The sequence below is a fragment of the Elgaria multicarinata genome, chromosome 1 (assembly GCF_023053635.1).
Source record: "Elgaria multicarinata webbii isolate HBS135686 ecotype San Diego chromosome 1, rElgMul1.1.pri, whole genome shotgun sequence".
In the NCBI taxonomy this organism is placed as follows: Eukaryota; Metazoa; Chordata; class Lepidosauria; order Squamata; family Anguidae; genus Elgaria; species Elgaria multicarinata.
Window position 1 is genome coordinate 7754369 of NC_086171.1, and position 21810 is coordinate 7776178.

Here is a 21810-nt window from a genome sequence, read left to right on the forward strand (position 1 = left end):
AGGCACCCGTCTGTGGTTGGGTGCCGTGCAAGCAGGGGGCAAGGCAATGCTGGCACCACCAGTAGGCAGGCAGCCTCTCCCGCCATGAAAATCAAACAGGCCAGTCCTTGGTGGGTGCACAACAGCAGCAGCAGGAGAAGAAGCAGGCAGAGGCGCCCCCTTCTCCCACTTGTGCCCGCCATTTGCTTTTTGAGGGTGGGAAAAGTGCCCCTTTGCAAGAGGCAGGCAGGCAGCAGCAGCAGCATTGGTGCTGTTGTAGGAGGAGGAGTATCCCCAACTTCTTCTTTATTGATTGAGAGGAGCCCGCTGATGGACCTGTTGCAAGACATTCTCGATGAGGTCCTCTGCATGGTGGAGGGGCAGGATGAGGAGGCGATCCTCCAGGACGTGGGTGATGAGCAGCAGCAGGCCGAGGCTCTCTCCCCAGTATCATAGAACCATAGAATCATAGAATAGCAGAGTTGGAAGGGGTCTCCAAGGCCATCAAGTCCAACCCCTTGCTCAATGCAGGAATCCACCCTAAAGCATCCCTGACAGATGGTAGTCCAGCTGCCTCTTGAAGGCCTCTAGTGTGGGACAGCCCACAACCTCCCTAGGTAACTGATTCCATTGTCGTACTGCTCTAACACTCAGGAAGTTTTTCCTGATGTCCAGCTGGAATCTCGCTTTCTTTTTTCTTTTTTTTATAATAATAATTTTTATTCATTTTCAACACTATATAAACATAGATAAACATTTCCAAAATATAACTGAAACAAACACAATAAGAAAAAAAAATACATCAAATATCTGCTGCATACATATTGAATAATTGTTGAGTACAAATATCAAAAACTATTACATATGCCTTATCACACTACAACATCTTCATTCTTAACATAAAAGTGCACCCCCCACCTCGGGATCATTCTTGAGTCCAAAATCTAATCATTTCTTCTGCTGGTGGTTTCCCACTTCCCTTAGTAAACACGAACACTAGGAACTGTTTCCAGATTCCTTCGAACTCATTTATTTTAGTTACGCCTTTTCTCCACTTAATATTGCATGTCAGTTTATCATTAATGGCTATGTCCCATACTACTTTATACCATTCCTCAATAGAATATTCCCCTTGGATCTTCCAGTTCCTAGCTATCATCAATCGTGCTGCAACCAACAAACTCGATATCAGCTCTATAGTTCCTTTTCCACACTTTATATCTTCAAATAGTGACAGCAATGCTATTTTTGGTGTTTGTTCTATTTTCATTCCCACTATTTCTTCAATTTCTGAGAACACCATCTTCCATAATCTTTGTACATATTTGCATTGCCACCACATATGTAAATACGTTCCTTTTTCCCCACATCCTCTCCAACAATTTGCTGAATGTTGATCACTTATCTTATTCAATCTAACCGGGGTTAGGTACCACCTCCATAAAATTTTAAAATAATTCTCCTTTATTCTTACTGATAAACTTCTCAACACTCTTTGTTTCCATAGTCCCTCCCAGCTCTGTCGCCCTATTTGTATCTTCAAATCTGATTCCCAAATCATTTTCTCTGTATTCTCTCTAAACTCCTTCTCTAACAATATTTTATATATTTCACTCATTAATCCTTTTGAAACTATACTACCTCCTTTTCCTTTCTCCTTACTTACTACTAATTCTTCAAACCTCGTCATCTTTCTGCACATTCTATTATCTTTAATCCACTTTTTATTCCATTGTTCTAATTGACCATATTCTAACCAAGATAGCTTCTTCTCCTTTAACAAATTTTCCATATCCTCTCTTGTTTTAATATCTCTTACCCAATCCTTTAATTTTATTTTATTTTTCTCTTTTAATATTTTACATAATCTGCCCTTTAGATCCTCTGGAAAATTCTTTAACATTATTATCGGTGCTAAGGGAGAGTTGCTCGGAAGCAGCTTCCCTTTAAATTTACTCCAAATTTCCCATTGAGTCCTCAGGAGTGGATTATCTATACTTCCAACCCACTTTCTTCCTCCATCTTTAAAAAAAACATTCTCCAGATTCATCTCTACCTTACTTATGATTTTTTCTTCCATCCAATATAAATCTCCTACTCCCATAATTGCTTCTACAACATGTCTTAATCTATTTGCTACGTAGTATAATTTTATGTTTGGGAGACCCATTCCCCCCTTTTTTTGGCTTAGGTACCAATTATTTTTATTCACTCTTGCTCTCTTTTCTCCATTACAATATTTATTAATAATATTTTGCCAACTTTTTATCTCGGTTTCTGATATTTTTATAGGTAGCATCCTAAATACAAAATTAATTTTAGCTAATATCTTCATTTTTATCAAAGCTATTCTCCCAAACCAAGATAAATTTAATCTTTTATATTTCTCCAATTTCTCTAGTACCTCCTTCTTTAACCTCGTTAAATTTTCCCTTTCTAAATTCTCTAGCTTTTTTGTAATTTTAATTCCCAAATATTTAATCTCGTTCTTAACTTTCAATTCCATTCCCTTAAATTCCCAATCCTTTTCTTCCTTCTTAGTATAGTTAAACAACATCATCTCTGATTTAGACCAATTTATTTTTAACCCTGTAATTTCCTCAAATTCCCTCAACTGATATTTAATTCTTTCTAATTTTCTTAATGGATTCTTAATGGTCAATAAAGTATCATCCGCAAACATGTTTAGCTTTATTTCCCTTACCTCTCCAATTCCTTCTAATTCTTTATCCTCCCTTAGTGCCTTCGCCAAAACTTCCATAACCATTACAAAAAGGACCGGCGAGAGCGGACATCCTTGTCTTGTTCCTCTGGCTAGTCGTATCTTTTCAGTAAGTCCGTCATTTACCACCACTACCGCCGTATTTTGGGAATATAGCTGTTCTATTACATTTTTAAATTTATTTCCAAATCCCAATTTATCTATAATACTCTTTAGTGCCTGCCAGCTCACACAATCAAAAGCTTTAAAAATATCTAATGCCATAATACCTGCCTTAATATTTGCTTTTTTTATTACATTTATTACATTTAAAACTCTACCCACTAAATTATGCATATGTCTTCCTACCACAAACCCACATTGATCTGCTCCTATATATTCTGCCAAAAATTTATTTAGTCGTTTGGCCATAATAGATGTAAAAATTTTAGCATCCTGATTTATTAAAGAAATAGGTCTATAAGAATCGGGATTAGTCAAATCTTTATCTGGTTTTGGGATCAGAATTATCACTGAATGTTCCCATGATTCAGGTATCTTCTCTCCTGATAATATCCTATTATAAAGTTCCATTAATTTTGGAACTAAACAATCTTTGAAGACCTTATAATATTCTGGACCCAAACCATCTGCTCCTGGTGATTTACCCACTTTTAACTTATCAATAACCTCTTCAACTTCTCTTTGAGTTATTACTGACTCCATTAACTCCTTATATTCTGATTTTATTTCCTTCTTTATAAACCTTCCAATATACTCCTCCACCTTTTCTTGTTGAATTTCTTTACCCTTGTACAATTCCTGATAAAATTCCTGAAAATTTTTTATTTTAGCTTTCATTGCATGACAATAATTCCCTCGGCTATCTTTCAACGTTTCTATCCCATTCCTCCCTTTTTCTTTTTGTGTGAGCTTGGCAAGCAACCTCGAGTTCTTATCACTGTTTTCAAAATATTCCCTTTTCATATACATTAAATTCTTTTGAATCTCTTCTATATTTAAGTTTTCTAATTGTTTCTTCTTAGCTTGTATTTCCACTAATTTATATTTATCTTTACTTCGCCAATATCTTTCCTCCAAGTTTTTAATTTCTATCTCTAACTTTTCCTGTTCTGCACGTTGTTGTCTTTTTAAACTACATGTTTCTCTAATACAGATTCCTCTTGCTACAGCCTTCATGGTGTCCCAAATGACTGACCCAGCTGTTCCTCCTTTTTCATTAATTTCCCATGACTCCGACAGTTCCTTCCGAATTTTATCTACTATTTTATTGTATTTCAATATCTTTGTGTTCAACTTCCATCTATATGCCTCTTTATAATCTTTCTTAACTGTAAATTCTAAACTTAACAAGGCATGATCAGTTACTTTTATTACCCCCATTTCCATTTTACAAATCCTCGTTGCAAAGTCTTTTGAAACAAATATATGATCTATCCTGGAGTATGTATGATGAACTGGGGAAAAGTATGAAAATCCAGGCCTATTCCCGTTAAGTAAGCGCCACGAATCTAAATAATCATTTTCTTTTACTAACTTATTCAATATAGTCATATTGTTCCTCTTTTCAGCATTAGTGGGATTTGACCTGTCCCTTTTATTATCCATAACCATATTAAAATCCCCAGCTAATATAGCATACCCCTCCTTAAATTCTTCTATTTCTTTAAACAACTTTATAAAAAACTCTCTATGCCTCTCATTTGGGGCATAAACATTAATCAAAGTATAGACCTTTCCCTCAATTTTACCTTTTAACATAAGATATCTACCCTTATCATCCTTTTTTACTTCTTCTAATGTAAACCCACTTTTTTTTTAAATCAAAGTGGCCACTCCATTTTTTTTTTGATGTCCCTAATGACTTTTCATAATAGGCTAACCACTTTAATTTTATCATATTCGAATTCTCGGAGCCTTGGTGTGTCTCTTGGATCATTATAATATCTGATTATCTCGCTTTCTTTAACTTGAGCCCGTTATTCCATGTCCTGCACTCTGGGAGGATTGAGAAGAGATCCTGGCCCTCCTCTGTGTGACAACCTTTTAAGTATTTGAAGAGTGCTATCATGTCTCCCCTCAATCTTCTCTTCTCCAGGCTAAACATGCCCAGTTCTTTCAGTCTCTCTTCATAGGGCATTGTTTCCAGACCCCTGATCATCCTGGTTGCCCTCCTCTGATCACACTCCAGCTTGTCTGCATCCTTTTGAATTGCAGAGCCCAGAACTGGACGCAATAGATGAGGCCTAACCAGGGCCGAATAGAGAGGAACCAGTACGTCACATGATTTGGAAGCTATACTTTATTAATGCAGCCCAAAATAGTATTTGCCTTTCTTGCAGCCATATCGCACTGTTGGCTCATATTCAGCTTGTGATCTACAACAATTCCAAGATCCTTCTCGTTTGTATCCAACCCCTCTTCCTCTGTTACTCCTGCTTCTGTGGCGACACCTGAGAGCATAGGCAAGCAATTGGTGTCACCACGGAAGTGACAGACAAGCGTGGTGTGGGACCACTTCAAAGTGGGAGTGGATCCCCGTTTTGCTGTCTGTCTCCCCTCCCCTCCCTAGGTCTAGACATGCCCAAAGACTCCGTATTTACAGAATAATATTTTTATTAGGAAAAAAAGAATTACCCTGGGTTAACTGCGAAACCATATATTAGTTAATAAAAGCCAGGTTTGATAGGGCAATCCTATGCATATTTTCTTGGAAGCAATCTAAGGGGCTAACTCCAGGCAACGGTACAGAGGATTTGAGCCTAAATGACCCTTAGACTCTCAATCGGTATTTGAAGTGAATATCATGAGATGGCTTTGCAGTTCCAAACCCATAGCTTCTTACATCTATCATAGGCATTTCTTCTTCTGCATTAACCAGTTCCATGTCAAAATAGGCCAGCATCAGTAAGGCAAACAACTTCAATTCATTAACAACAAAAAATCGCCCAGGGCACATTGAGGATCCGGCACCAAAAGGCATACTGTAATACTTTAGCTTTTTCCCATTCTTGTAGAACTCCTTTTTTATGCCATCTGGGGTCACAAACCTGTCATATTTGAATGTGTGAGGGTCAGGGTGGATTTCTGGATCTGTTTGCAGTGCAAGAAAAGGAGAAAGCACAAGATCATCACCTTTCCGGAGAGTATATTCTTTGCCATCAGCCATCTTAATATCCATTTCCTGCATCATGGATCTGCAGATAAGACCAGTCATTTTCAAGCGCAGAGTTTCCTCTATTGCACTGTCCAGAAGAGGAGTTTTGATCATATCCAAGGACACGCTGATGAAGGGGCCGCCTGCCCTGACCTCCTGACCAGTCTCACTTAGAACTCTCTCCACTTCTTCCCTCACTGCCTCCATTGCTTCTGGAAATTTCAGGAGATACAGAAGAATCCAGAAGGTAGCATGGACAAAGTTACTTTGAGATGTCCAGAGAAAAAACAGCTGAAATTGATTCCGCATCTTTTCAGTCATCCCGGTCTCAGCCAAAAGCTGATCTAGCTCAGCTACCCAATTGCTGATGCCATCTCTTTGATACAACTTTTCTACTGAGAGAATGTTACAGAAGTACTTCTTCAATCTCTCTGTCTCCTTCTTGCTCATAGGATCTATGGTGCCGGTGACCATACGGGGAAAGAAACGGACAAATTTCTGAAAATTTTCCGACAAGTTTCCACCTTGGGTTAATTCATTCTCCTTAGCATTTTCTTTGCTGTCTACATCTTTGTGTGGCTCATTGCCAAACAAAGTCAGAAAAGAGGCTTGGAAGGCAGTTTTGTAGATAAAGTGGAGGACTCCCTCCTGCCGCCAAGAACTTTTCCCCTCACATGAATCCTGGCTGAGAAGCATCACGGACTTCAACTTCTCCATCATCACCTGGTTCAGGACAGGTAGATACTTCCCTCTGAGATACTTATTACTGATTTTTTTAAAATTATGTAGCTGAGATTCAGTGGAATGCAGGCCAAAAGCATTATGTAGTAACATTAATGAAATTTTATTAAAATTCATCTTTTGTTTTGATACCTTCATTAAGGGTTCAAAAGTAGAAGGATCAATCAAAAAATGCATGTAACTGCCTCTGAGCAAAACTGTGAAAATATCCCCATGTTTCTTCCGCATCCTTTCCAAAAACTCTTCAGGGCTCCGAATGAAACTTAGCCCATGTCCGACCCATGGAAGAAAGCCTTTGTCCAATGGAGGTTCCTTGGGTTTCCTCTTGCGAAATGCTCCTATTTGATGGAGTCCGCCAAGTAGGGTTGCCAAGAGGCGCGCTAAGAAAGTGCAAAGCACAGTCTCCCAGAGAGTCATTGCTGATGCACTGGAGGAAACACTGCAAAAGAATAAATGGATCCACGGGTTTATATGAATCAACCAATCAGATGGCAAATCAGGGTGGGGTGATCTAATCCCATTTCTAAGCAGGTACAGCCAGTTGCAGTTTTCCTGTTCCATTAGTTATTTAGTTATTTATTAAAATATTAATATCCTGCCCTATATCACAAGGATCTCAGGGCGGCATACAGATAAAATCATACATATAAAATATAATAAATATACAATTCTAAAACAAATTAAATCATTAAAGCTATTATAAAACCATTAAAACTAATATGAAATTTTAAGACAGTAAAATCAAATTAAAACACGACAGTGTGCAGGCTGGTGGATTTAGCCATCAAAGCCCTGTTGAAAAGCCCTGTCTTAACCTGTCTTAACCTGGCACAAAAATGAAACCAGTGCTGGCGCTAGTCAGGCCTCCAGGGGGAGGACATTCCACATTCCACAGGCAGGCAAATATAGGGAGAGGCTCTCCCTCAGGTATCGGGGTGCCAAGCAGTTAAGGGCTCTAAGCATCATTACCAGCATCTTGCTTTCCAACCGGAGCTGTATTGGCAGCCAGTGCAACTCTTTTAAGACCGGTGTTATATGGTCTCTATGAGATGTTCTGATCGTTCCAATTTCTTACCTTTGCCCAAAGACCCCACTTCTAACATTCTATTTACCATCCATATTTTTGTTCATGAAGCCCTATCTCATGGTCACATCAATGAACAGATAGCTCGTTTCTTGACCAAGGAATTTCCTAGAGCACCCATGTTCTATATTTTTTTCCCAAAATCCACAAAACCTGTTTTCCTCCCCCTCGTAGACCCATTATCTCTGGCTCCAATTCGGTACTTGAACCAATGGCTCAATATTTAGATTCTTTTTTGTTACCGGCTGTTCCAAGATCGTATATTAAAGAAACTAAGGATTTTGTCCAAAAAATAGAAGGTCTAAAAGTTGACCATCACACATGCCTGATAACTTTGGATGTCAGTAAGAATAAAAGAGAATTATTTTAAAATTATATGGAGGTGGTACATAACCCCGGTTAGATTAAACAAGATAAATAATCAGCATTCAGCAAATTGTTGGAGAGGTTGTGGGGAAAAAGGAACGTATTTACATATGTGGTGGGAATGCAAATATGTACAAAAATTGTGGAAGATGGTGTTTTTGGAGATTGAAGAAATTGTGGGAATGAAGATAGAACGAACACCAAAAGTTGCATTACTGTCACTATTTGAAGATTTAAAATGTAAAAAAGAAATTAAGGAATTAATAACGAATAACGAATTTGCTGACAGCAGCAAGATTGATTGTAGGTAGGAACTGGAAGATTCAAGGGGAATATTCTACTGAAGAATGGTATAAAGAAGTTTGGGATATAGCTATTAATGATAAATTGACTTGTAATATTAAATGGAGAAGAGGTATAGCTAAAACAAATGATTTTGAAGGAATTTGGAAACAGTTCCTAATATTTGTGTTTTCTAAGGGAAGTGGGAAACCACCAGCAGAAGAAAGTATGAGATTTTGGAATCAGGAATGAGATCCCGAGGTGGGGGGTGCACTTATATATTAAGTTTGATTATGTTATTTAGATATGATATTATGTATTCAACATTTATTCAACATTTATGTAGTTTGTTATTTCTTTTTTCATTGTAATGCTGTATGTTTAAGTATTGTAGAAAATAAAAAAAAATAAAAATAAAAAAAGCATTACCAGTATGTAAATTGTTCGACCCTACAGGCAGGTGTCATCAATTAGGTTGCAAATTAAGCTAAGCAAAACTACATATCCTGATAAGTGATGCAAATACTGGATAGAATGTCACACCAATAGATTTACAAATAAAACATAAAGAAGGACAACAAAAGATAATAATAGATACAATTTAGTGCATAGCCATCCAGTTGATTTCCTCATTTAGACCAGCTGGTGATTTTGTCTTCAAAGTGAAGATCCAGAATGTTTCACACCGTTGGAAGTATATGTTGTATAGACTGTCCATGTCCTTCAACCTTCTCCAGGCAGCAAAATCTCAAGTCCTCCGGATTGTGTTTCATGTCCAAATAGTGTTGTGCTAGTGGCAAGCTGATACACAAGCTGTGACCCTTCCTAGAGTTGGAAGACCTAAAGATGGTAGTGGTTAGCTCGAGGCTTGACTTCTGCAATGCGCTCTACATAGGGCTACCTTTGTGCCTACTCCAGAAATTTCAACTAGTTCAAAATATGGCAGCCAGGTTCGTCACCACTGCACCTAGGGGCGACCATATTACACCAACTTTAAAATCACTTCACTGGCTGCCAATTAGTTTCCGGGCAAAGTATAAAGTGTTGGTTCTTATCTTTAAAGCCCTACAAGGTTTGGGTCCAGGCTACCTGTGGGATAGCCTTCTCCCGTACAATCATAGTAATAAAGAAGCTGGCAAAAGCACTCTCAGAACCACTGTCTATTATCTTTGCGAAATCATGGAGAACAGCTGAAGTGCTGGATGATGGCTAATGTTGTCCCCATCTTCAACAAGGAGGAACATGGGAACAACAGATCAGTTAGTCTGAAATCCATTCCTTGGAAAATTTTGGAGTAGCTTATAAAGACAATCTGTAAGCACCTTGAAAACAATGCAGTGCTTTCTAGAAGCCAGCATGGATTTGTCAAGAACATATCCTGCCAGACTAATCTGATCTCATTCTTTGGTTGGGTAACCTCCCTTGTGGACTCCGGGAATGCTGTGGATATAATATATCTTCACCGCAGCAAAACTTTTGACAAAGTGCCCCATGAAATTCTGATTAGCAAACTAGCTAATCATATGGATCCACAGTTGGCTACAGAATCGGACTCAAAGAGTGCTTAACAACAGTACCTTCTCAAACTGGGGAAAGGTAATTAGCGGGGTGCTGCAGGGCTCGGTCCTGGGCGCAGTGCTCTTCAACATTTTCATTAATGACTTGAATGAGGAGGTGCAGGGAATGCTTATTGAAATTTGCAGATGACACAAAAGTGGGTGGGATAGATAAAAGCTTGGAAAATAGGAATAAACTTCAAAGCGATCTTAATAGGCTGGAGTGCTGGGCTGAAAACAACAGAATGAAATTTAACAGGGATAAATGCCAAGTTCTACACCTAGGAAAAAGAAACCAAATGCACAATTACAAAATGGTGAATACTTGGATCAGCAATACAAGCGAGAAGGATCTTGGAACTGATGTAGATCACAAGCTGAATATGAGCCAACGGTGTGATGTGGCTGCAAAAAAAGCAAATGCTATTTTGGGCTGCATTAATAGAAATATAACTTCCAAATCGCATGAGGCACTGTTTCCCTCTATTCGGCTCTGATTAGAACTCATCTTGAGTACTGTGTCCAGTTCTGGGTGCCACACTTCAAGAAGGATGCAGACAAGCTGGAGCGTGTTCAGAGGAGGGGAATGAGGATGAGCAGGGGTCTGGAAACAAAGCCCTATGATGAGAAACTGAGATAACTGGACATTATTATTATTATTATTATTATTATTATTATTATTATTATTATTATTATTTACATTTGTATACCGCCACATAGCCGAGGCTCTCTGGGCGGTCTACATAGGATAAAAACTCTTAAAAACAATATACACCAATTTTAAATCACAAAAACAAACAATTTAAATCCACAGAAACATACAAAAACAAACCCAGGCTAATTACATATTGCTAAATCCCTGGGAGTAGACAAATGTCTTGACCTGGTGCCAAAAAGATAACAATGTTGGAGCCAGGTGGGCCTCATCAGAGAGATTGTTCCACAATTTGGGGCCACCACTGAAAAAGCCCTCTCTCTTGTTGCTGTCCGGATGAGGACCTTGGATGTTGAATGCAGTGTACGGGTAGGTTCATGTCGGGAGAGGCGTTCCATCAGGAATTGTGGTCCCAAGCCATATAAAGATTAAAACCAGCACCTTGAATCAGGCTCAAAAACATACAGGCAGCCAATGCAAGCGGGCCAGAGTGGGTCTTGTTGAAGAGAAAACTAAGGGGAGGCATGATAGCACTCGGACATGAAAGGTTGCCACACAGACGAGGGCCAGGATCTCTACTCAATCATCCCAGAAGGCAGGACACAGAAAAATGGGCTCAACTTTCAGGAAGTCAAATTCTGGCTCAAGATCAGGAGAAACTTCCTGACTGTTAGAGCAGTATGACAGTGGAACTAATTACCTAGGGAGGTCATGGGCTCTCCCACACTAGAGGCCTTCAAGAGGCAGCTGGATGCTTTAAGGTGGATTCCTGCGCTGAGCAGCGGGTTGGGCTCAATGGCCTTATAGGCCCCTTCTCATGCCTCCCCCAGAGTCCTCATAATCACAGAATGAAGGGGAAGAGCAAGCTCCAGCAGATCCTGGGGAAAGGACTGTAAGGGTTAACCGGACCTTGGGACAGGCATGTCTTTTAATTTGTGAATTTTATGGTTTCATAGGAAGAGAGACAAGAACCAGGCAGCTGTATGGGGGAGAAGACTGGAGCAAGGCCGATTGTAACTGTCCGCTTGTCCTTGAGTGATTAACCATCCCGGGCAGAGGTGTGAAGAGACTCCACGCATCAAAGCTGAAGGGAGGGGGGAAGGAGTGAAAAGAATAGTATAAAGACATCCCTGTGAAGGGAACAGGGAGGTGTCGGCTGAGTTCGGTCTGGGTGACGTATGAATTTGTAGTTTTAGTTTTTAGCTTGCTTGCTCTGGGTTCTTACACATTTATGCATGCTTTTATAGTTTTATTCTGCTAAATCCCATGTATTCCTACCCTTTTCCTAATAAATGGTCTTAAACCTCATTTTGTGTGAGCTGTGAGTGTCTGTGCCTGGGGATCCGTGCTAAATCCAGTCAAGAAGCCAGCAGGTTGCTGGGCGCTCTTCCTTTACATGGTGGGCAGCGCTGGGATTCGACACAGATCCAGAGGGGCAAGGAAAAAGGGGATAGAGACGAGGCATAGGTTTGAACCCAGGGCGAGCAAGGTCGAATAGACAGCTGACAATGTTGCAGGACCAGGGAGCAGTAGATTCTGGTGTGGAGTTGTTGGGGGTGACTTCTCAGGAAGGGGATCCCATCCCAGCCACTATGGAATGGGTGGTGGAGGGGACGCCTAGCTCCATGGAGAGGGCCCGGAGACGACATTCCGCACAGCTCTGGATGCCGAGTGAAGGGCAGGAGAGTGAGTGGTATGACGTTCGGCCGAATATCTCATTCCCTCAGGGGATGATGGACGGAAATAGCCCAAGCGTGCAAATTCCACACCCTCAGGGGATCCCTCACCCTCAGGGGGTGGTGGATGGAAGGGCCCCCGGCATGAAGATGGAGGAGGAGAACAACGAGGGGAAGATGCAGCGAATGTATACTGAATGCTTGGAGCTGATGACCCGCCACCTGAAGGTGGTAGAAATGGAGAGAGAGGGGACCCGAGGGCAGTCTCCGGCAGGATCGTCGAGAAACCGATTTGACCGGCGGGCGTTCCCGGTGTACCAAGAAGGTGATGATGTGGGGGCTTTTCTGGCGCTCTTCGAGGATACCTGCGATGAGTTGGGGGTCCCGGCTGCCCAGATGATGAGCCTGCTGCACCCGCAAGTCTCCGGGACTTTGAGGGAGATGATAGCTACCATTCCCCGGGAACTGCGGCACGACTATGGGCAATTCAAGTCAGTGGCAAAGGAGCAGTATGCCCTCGCGGCAGAGCACTGTCGCCAAAAGTTTCGGCAGCTTACCAGGAACCCGAAGGAGACCTTCACGGCGTTTACTACACGGATGCTGACGGCAATGGAGGCCTGGATGGAGGCCGAGGGAGTCCGCGACCTCAAGGTGGCTAAAGACCTGATGGCCAAGGAGCAGCTCTATCGGTAGTTCCCTGAGAAGTATGATGCCTGGATGGGGGAAAAGAACCCCAAAACGCTGATGGAAGCAGCCAAGATGGCGAACCGCCTGCAGGTGTTCGAGCGGAAGGGTGCAGGGGGGACCCCTCGGGTGGCGGAGAAGGGTCCGGAGAGGCTTCCCAGCAGAGAGGCAGCGGAAAAGAAGGCGGCCTGGCCCGGGAAGGAACGCGGAGGAAAAGCGAGTGCCCCTTCAGCAGCAACAGCAGCAGGGCCCCAAGTGAGCGGGGGGTGCTTCTACTGCAAGGAGCCTGGGCACTTGAAGAGGGAATGCCCCAAGCTGGCGGCAAAGCAGGCGGGGGCAGGTGGCGGTCCAGCTCCGTGGCCGGTAGTGCAAGCGGCAGTGGCCCCACCAGCACCAGCCTCCCCGTTGTCGAATTGGAGCGACGACAGTGAGGGAGTTGCTGACCTGGAGTGGGAGTACATGAGCACCGAGCCAGCCGGAGTGGCGAAGGCGGTGGCAGGTCCAGAGAAGCCAGGTTCCTTGTCGGCCATCGCTATGCGGTTGGTGACCCCAGCGCAACTCCAGTGGAGTCGGAAGAAATTCTGTGAGTGTGTGGTGGTCGATGGGAGACAGGTGCAGGCTCAAAGAGACACCGGCATGGATTTGAGCAGCGTACTTGTGGGCCTGCTCAAGCCGGGACAGAAACTTTCGGGCCGAACTGTGATAGTAACCCCGTACGGAGCACCTCCTTTTGAGGCGCCGCTGGCTCGAGTAAAGATTGAATACCAGGGGTGGAAGGGAGAATTGGTTATACTCATGCATACTAAGGGGCCAGCTTTCCTACTGGGAAACGACTTATGTTTTAAAGTCACACAGCTTGCCGTAGTTACTCGGGGGAAAGCTGCTAAGCGGAGGGAGGACTCGGAGAGTGAAAAGGAGGATGGCCCTCTAGACGTGTCGTTCGACGCTGAAGGGGAGGGAGGAGATCCCGCCCCAGGGGGCCTGGACACCCCAGAATTCCGCCAAGAACTCCAGCAAGACCCTACCCTACAAGGGTGTCGGGAGGCGGCAGGGGGGCCGTCAGAGGGACGGGGAAGATGGGCACGGCAGTGTTTGCCTGGGAAAAAGGGCTGCTGTACCGGCTGTTCTCGCCCAAAGGTGGGGGGGAGTAGAGAGGAAACTACTGGTAGTACCCCAGTCGGTGCGGGGAAAAGTGCTGGAGGCCGCCAATGAGTTGTTATGGGGAGGGCACCTGGGCATCTGCCGAACTTTGGAGCGGGTGAGCTGGGATTTTTACTGGCCAGGGGTAGCCCAGGAGGTACGGGACTTTTGTTCCACGTGTGATACCTGCCAATGAGTAGGGTTTCCCCAGGATCACCCCAAGGCTCCACTCCGCCCTTCCCCCATCACGGAGGTGCCATTTGAAAAGATGGGGGTGGATATATTGGGCCCGTTCAGCCCGGCCACCCGGTCGGGGAAAAAGTACATTCTGACTTTGGTGGATTATGCCACCTGGTTTGTGGAGGCGGTGCCCCTTGCTACGATTTCCGCCCCGCAGTTGGCAAGGGCTATGATGACGATTTTCACTCGCTTGGGGGTCCCCAAAGTACTGGTGCATGACTTGGGTGGGGGGGTTATGTCCCAACTGCTGAAGGAACTATGTAAGTTGGCAGGAGTGCAGCAGTGTACTTCCGCGGTGTACCACCACGAGGGCAATGGGTTAGTAGAGTGATTTAACCAAACCCTAGGGAGAATGCTGAAGGCGTATGCCACCAAGCACGCAGCGGATTGGGACCAAGCCCTACCCTATCTCCTTTTTGCTGCCCGAGATGCTAAGAGCGATAGCTTGGGGTTTTCGGCAAACGAGCTAGTGTTCGGGAGGGAATTGAGAGGCCCATTAAAGTTGCTGAGGGAGGGGTGGGATGGGCAGACCAATCCCACTCCCATCTCAGTAGTGGCATACATGCAAAATCTACAGAATTTGCTGAGGGAGGTAGGGGAGGCTGCTCAAGAAAATTTAGCCCAGGCCCAAGAAGTTCAGAAGGGGTGGTACGATAGGAAAGCACGGCAGCGGGTGTTCCAGGAAGGAGATAAGGTACTGGTGTTGAAACCGCTGAAGCCGGAAAAGCTAGCGGTTAGATGGGAAGGCCCCATGGTGGTGGAAAAGAAGCTCAATGAGGTCAATTATTTGTTAAAGGACCCCACCACCCAACGCCGCTCAAAGGTGTACCATGTGAACATGATGAAACCATTTCAGGAGCGAGCAGTGCGAGTGTGCCAGGTGGAAAAGGGGACCCGTTAGACGGAGAGGCGGGGATGGATGTCTTAGCTAGTTACCAGAGAAGGGAGGGGTTGACCGACATCCAGATACCAGGGGAATTGGGCCCGAAGCAGCAAGAGCAGCTGAAGCGGTGTTTGGGGGAGTTTGAGGAGTTGTTTTCAGGGCTGCCGGGGAGAACGTCCCATTGACACTGGGAACCATCCACTGATTCAATCCCCTCCCCATCGGCTGAATGGCCGGCAGCTAGAGATCGTTAACAAGGAGATCGAGGAGATGTTAGCAATGGGAGTTATTAAAAAGAGCCACAGCCCCTGGTCCTCCCCCCTCGTACTCATTGCAAAGAAAGATGGCTCGATCCGTTTCTGCGTGGACTTCAGGAGGCTTAACAGTGTTTCCACGGTGGCGGCTTATCCCATGCCACGGACGGATGATTTGATAGAAACGCTAGGGAAAGCCAAGTACATCTCCACATTGGATTTAACTAAAGGATATTGGCAGGTGCCACTAGACGAGGATGCTGCCTTGAAGTCCGCCTTTTCTACCCCTAGGGGGCACTATCAGTTTACAGTGTTGCCGTTTGGGCTCTCGAATGCTCCGGGAGGCTTTCAGAAACTTATGGACCAGGTTTTAGAGGGGCTGGGGGCTTTTTCGTGTGTTTACCTGGATGAAGTGGCCGTGTTTAGTGATACCTGGGAGTATCATCTAGAACATCTAGATCATCTAGCCCAGGTCCTGGGACAGCTACGGGAGGCCGGGTTAACCGTAAAGGCCTCCAAGTGCCAATTCGGGAGGGGGGAAGTAACGTACCTAGGACATTGGGTAGGACAGGGAGCGTTAAAGCCCATGGATGCCAAGGTAGAGGCAGTCCAGCAGTGGCCTGTCCCGCAAACGAAGAAACAGGTCCTGTCCTTTTGGGGGTTGGCGGGCTACTATCGTAGGTTCGTTCCCAACTTTAGCCAGCTAGTGGCCCCCCTGACTGAGTTATGCCGGAAGAGACAGCCGGTGAGGGTGCAGTGGACGGAAGCTTCCCAACGGGCCTTTGAGGGGTTAAAAGAAAAGTTAACGCGTGCTCCTGTTCTCCGAGCGCCCGACTTTGAGCGGCCGTTCGTGGTTCAAACGGACACTTCTGAAGCAGGCTTAGGGGCGGTGCTGCTTCAGGAGGGAGAGGGGGGCAGCTCCAGCCCATTGCGTTCATCAGCAAAAGTTACTGCCGTGAGAGAGGGCCCTGGCTACGATCAAAAAGGAATGTCTAGCCATCATGTGGGCAGTGGGAAAATTGTGCCCATACCTTTGGGGACAGCCATTCCAAATACAAACTGATCACTCCCCGTTGTGCTGGCTATCCCGGGTAAAGAACACCAACCAGAAATTGTTAAGATGGAGCTTGGCACTGCAGGATTATGATTTCACCATCTCCCATATCAAGGGCAAGGAAAATGTTGTGGCGGATGGGCTATCCCGAAGCTTTGGCCGGGAGGGAGAAGTTGAGGGTCGGTGCGAGAAACCCCTACCCCTGCGCGGGCACAAAAAAGAGAATAAAAAACAAGGGTCAATGTGTAAATTGGGAAGGGTAAAGGGAGGTAGGATGGAATTTTCTAGAAATTCCATCTTAAGGTGGGAGGTGTAAGGGTTAACCAGACCTTGGGACTGGCATGTCTTTTAATTTGTGAATTTTATGGTTTCATAGGAAGGAAGATAAGAACCAGGCAGCTGTATGGGGGAGAAGACTGGAGCCAAACCGATTGTAACTGTCCGCTTGTCCTTGAGTGATTAACCATCCCGGGCAGAGGTATGAAGAGACTCCACGCATCAAAGCTGAAGGGAGGGGGGAAGGAGTGAAAAGAATAGTATAAAGACATCCCTGTGAAGGGAACAGGGAGGTGTCGGCTGAGTTCGGTCTAGGTGACGTATGAATTTGTAGTTTTAGTTTTTAGCTTGCTTGTTCTGGGTTCTTACACGTTTATGCATGCTTTTATAGTTTTATTCTGCTGAATCCCATGTATTCCTACCCTTTTCCTAATAAATGGTCTTAAACCTCATTTTGTGTGAGCTGTGAGTGTCTGTGCCTGGGGAACCGTGCTAAATCCAATCAAGAAGCCAGCAGGTTGCTGGGTGCTCTTCCTTTACAAGGACAAGCTTCCAAGTTGAACAGAACCCCATACCTTCAGAGGGCAGGCAAGACCCAGCTGACACCCCTTGGATGGAATTGGATGATGGTGAAGGGGATCCCGAGGCTCCTCCAACCCCAGCTGAACACAGGTTATGGAGACAGAGGCTGCTGCCCCTGTGGGCAAGCTGATGAGGAATCCCACCCCATACTTGTCATCAGGAAAAAACTCAGGCTCCAGGTCCATGGAAAGCTGGGTCTGTGCCAGGAAAGCTGGAAGCGTCTCTGATGCTCCCGAGAAATTCTCTGGGAGCAGCAAAGGGCTGGGCTGGGAGGGGCTGCAGCCCTCAGCTGGGTTTGCAAGGCTTGCACCAAGGCACTTAGCTGGTCTATTTGAGCCCAGAGAAGTCAGTTTTCCTGCTGCAGCTATTCCATGGTAAGCCTCCTACCATGGACTCCATCACACCAGCAATTTATCGCACACTCCCCATGCCTGGTATGCAGTTTTGCAGCCTGATACCCACATGAGGTCATCCACGTCCAGCACACAGTTCAGCTCTTATCCTCCATGTTTCATTTCTTTTTGGAGCGCAGAAAGTCTGGATTACTTTCCCGGCCTGCGAAATAAATGCTCTCCTCCCTCCTGTGTATTTCTGTGGTTGTGTTTTATCAACCACCCCGTTGTTTGTTGGGGGGGTTCTAAGCGCGGTCTCGCTAGCAAAACAGGAGGGGGAGCGGTTCTCCACTCAACCGTGAAGGGGGAGGGAGAGAGGTCCCATTGAACTCTACGTTCTTACTCCTGATTAGGTATTTTCACATTTAAAAAAAGGTGGAAAATGCACCCTACTTGCCCACAGCGCTCTCATTTTTAAAGGTAAAGTGGTCAAAAGCGGCACGGTTATAGCCCTTAAGGAGGGCTTTAGCCATGCCAAGTTTGAATCATATTGGGCCATTCCTTGATTTTAAAGGATATTTTAAATGGAAATTAAACAAATGCTGACATCTGCATAAGTTTTAAAGATAAAGTGATCAAAATTGGAAGTGATGGATCTTATGGAGGGCTTTCAGCATGCCCTTGATGTTTTAATAATTTTTCTAATTCCCCCCTTCCCTTAAACCCTTTTCCTGGTAGTCCACAAGTGTGAAGGATCAAAGGATTGATCTTCCATTGCTTTGATCATGCAAAGCTGTGCATCAACTACAGATTTGCTGGTTCCCTTACTCAAAAGTAAACCCCACTGATTTCAACTGCATTTGCATCCCATACTAAAATCAGATGCAGGCTTACCTTTGAGTAAACCCCATTGAACAGAGAGAGACTTACTTCTGCATAAACACATATAGAAGTGATTTTTAATCTTGTGGTCACTCAGAAGCTTTTTTTCAAAGTCTAAAACAGCAAACTGGAAAGAAGTGCTTTGCAACCCATGCTTACTTCTGAGGTCTTATTTCTGTTTACTTGACCAGCTCAACGGTCCTGGAAATTTGTATCGTTTTGGCTGGGGATCCAGGTCAATCCTTGTTTGGAGGACTTAAAAACATTGTTGAAATATGAGGAATATAACTCAACAAATCCTCTTCTTTTCCCAACCATAAGCAATGTTACACTGTTTGTGATATTCTGATCCAGATGAAGCAGTTGTTGTGAAACAGGCAGAAAAAAACCCGGAGGCCTGTAGCTCCAGTATTCAGTTATCACTTCGTCATTGTAAACTAGATTTTGGTTCCGTTAACAATTTGTTCAGCTTCGTTAATTTTTTAGGGTGACCATATGAAAAGGAGGACAGGGCTCCTGTATCTTTAACAGTTGTATTGAAAAGGAAATTCCAGCAGGTGTCATTTGTATATATGGAGAACCTGCTGAAATGTCCTCTTCATCACGACAGATAAAGCTGCAGGTGCCCTGCCTTCTTTTAAATCTGGTCACTCTAGTATAGCTCCTGCAGCTTTAACTGTGGTGATGAAGAGGGAATTTCACCGGTTCTTCATATATACAAATGAGACCTGCTGAAATTCCCTTTTCTATGGAACTGTTGGATATATTTAAGGCGTTGGATATATTTAAGGCATTTGATTGTGTGAGCTGGCAAGCACTAAAGAGGATAATAGAAAAAATGGGGTTTGGAAATAGATTCAAAGGTATAACAATTAGGGGTGTGCACAGACCCCCCGCTCCGCTTCACTTGCAGATCCGCCATTTTCCGGATCGGGCCGCTCCGCCCCGCCCCCGCTCCGCCCACTTCCGCTCCGCTCCGCCCGGAGCTCCGGATCCGGATCCGGAGCTCCGTTTCCCCCCCCATAGGCTTGCATTGAAAGCTAAAAAATTATACAACTTTTTTTCTGTTCAAGTTAGAAACCTCATGTTTGGCACCATGACACCTCATGGGGATATACACACGCATGCCAAGTTTCAAAGCAATCCCATCATCCCCTGATTTTTGGCGAATTTTTGAAAATCGGGCACCCCACACACAACATCCCTGCGAGGTGGGCAGGGGAGGAGGGAGGGAAGGCAGGCAGGCATGCAGCTGGCATTTCTGGGGGCATAAGGAAGTGAGCCAAGGATAAGCCAGTAATGCATATAAAATGGAATAAATCAATCAATAAACAAAGGAGGGGTGGAATTAAAAGCAGCAGTGTTGCTCAATAAACAACAAGAAGAACTTTTTTTAAAAGGCTATATCTGTCTTTTACCAGCAATAGGGGGACGTGCCCGGGGGAGGGGGAAGTAGCTGCCAGTTCAAGACACTGACAGCCACAGCTCTGAGAAGAAGTAAAACGCTCACTTCGACTCAGAACAGGCATTGCTCCACCACTGAAAAGTGACCATTCACTTCAACTCATGATAGGCATTGCTCCACCGTTTTACTCTCTTTGGAAGGCTCTAATGGCCTTCCAGTGCAGGAGAGAGTGGGGGCACGTCCACGATGAGATGCCCTAGGGGAGCTCATCCCCTTGCACCACATCGATTCAGTTGTTCCCCAAGGTTAGGGTGGGGAGCAGTGCTGTGTTTCTATCTCTTATTCTTGGCTTAGTATATGATTTCAGGTTGTGTTTGTGCATTTGGTGGGGCTACTGTGTTAAAAAACACGGGGAAAAGCCCGTTCAGATGAAGAAAGAGAAGTTTCCCAGAATCCCAAGTTACCTGTTTTGCCTATGCCCTCCTCCAACTTTGGGATCATCATGACCGGGAGCTGACTCTGCCCCTCAGCCCTTTGAAAAAGGTATTTTTCCCGCCAATTTTTTAAAAACTTCTAGCCCGCGACCCGTACGATGCAGAAAGTTGAGAGTGGTCTCAAAATGACCCCCATCCACGACTCTCTGTGCACAAGAATTTTCAGAACGATAGCTTAAACCCCCCCAGTTATCCCCGATTCTTTCCCTCAATGCAATCCTATGGGCGAAAAACCGAAAACGCAGTTTGAGCCGCGCGATTGACCCGATTTTCACAAAAATATAGCCCGCGACCCGTACGATGCAGAAAGTTGAGAGTGGTCTCAAAATGACCCCCATCCATGACTCTCTGTGCACAAGAATTTCCAGAACGATAGCTTAACCCCCCCCCAGTTATCCCCGATTCTTTCCCTCAATGCAATCCTATGGGCGAAAAGCCGAAAATGCAGTTTGAGCCGCGCGGTTGACCCGATTTTCACAAAAATATAGCCCGCGACCCAGACAACGCAGAAAGTTGAGAGTGGTCTCAAAATGACCCCCATCCACGACTCTCTGTGCACAAGAATTTCCAGAATGATAGCTTCAAAAACAACGTAGTTATGCGCGATTATTTGCCGCAATGCAATCCTATGGCGAAATGTTTTCAAGATGGCGACCGGAGCGCTCCGCCTGAACTCGGAGCTCCGAAAAATGGGCGCTTCTCTTCGCCTTGCTTCTAGGGGGTCCGCGGTCCGCTCCTACTCCGCCTCTGGGTAAGGCGGAGCAGGCCAATCCGCTACTGCTTCTACGCTCCTAAGCGGAGCACATCCCTAATAACAATTATACTCACAAAACACAGCTTCAGTGGTGATAAATGATGGAGTTACAGAAAAGATACAACTGGCCCGAGGGACGAGACAATGATGTCCACTCTCACCGTTCCTATTTGTATTGTTTATAGAACTATTGGCAAATGCGATAAGAGAAGATGATATTATAGAGGGAGTAGGTTGCAATAATAATAAAATAATAAAAATAAATATGTTTGCAGATGACACATTATTGACAATTAAGAATCCATTAGAAAAAATGGAAAGAATTAAGCATCATCTGAAGGATTTTGAAGAAGTTACAGGATCGAGAATAAATTGGACAAAATCAGAGATTATGTTGTTTAATTATACTAAAAAGAAAGGGAAGGATTGGGAAAGTAAGGAGAAGAATATGAAAATTAAAGAGATGATTAAATATTTGGGAATTAAAATTACAAAAGATTTAGAGGATTTAGAAAAGAAGAATTTAAACAATTAAAAAAAAGAAGTTATAGATAAATTAGAAAAATATAGAGGATTAAATTTATCGTGGTTTGGAAGAACAGCTTTAGTAAA

The 21810-nt window shown here is 44.3% G+C and overlaps 2 protein-coding genes across 2 annotated transcripts in view; both read right to left on the reverse strand.

Moving 5' to 3' along the window:
- LOC134396320 (7-alpha-hydroxycholest-4-en-3-one 12-alpha-hydroxylase-like) overlaps positions 1-21810 on the reverse strand; it is a 319750-nt gene that overhangs the window by 292643 nt on the left and 5297 nt on the right. The window lies entirely within an intron of this gene.
- LOC134392046 (7-alpha-hydroxycholest-4-en-3-one 12-alpha-hydroxylase-like) lies at positions 5475-7016 on the reverse strand. The gene has a single exon (XM_063116053.1). The coding sequence runs from the start codon at positions 7014-7016 to the stop codon at positions 5475-5477; it is 1542 nt and encodes a 513-aa protein (XP_062972123.1).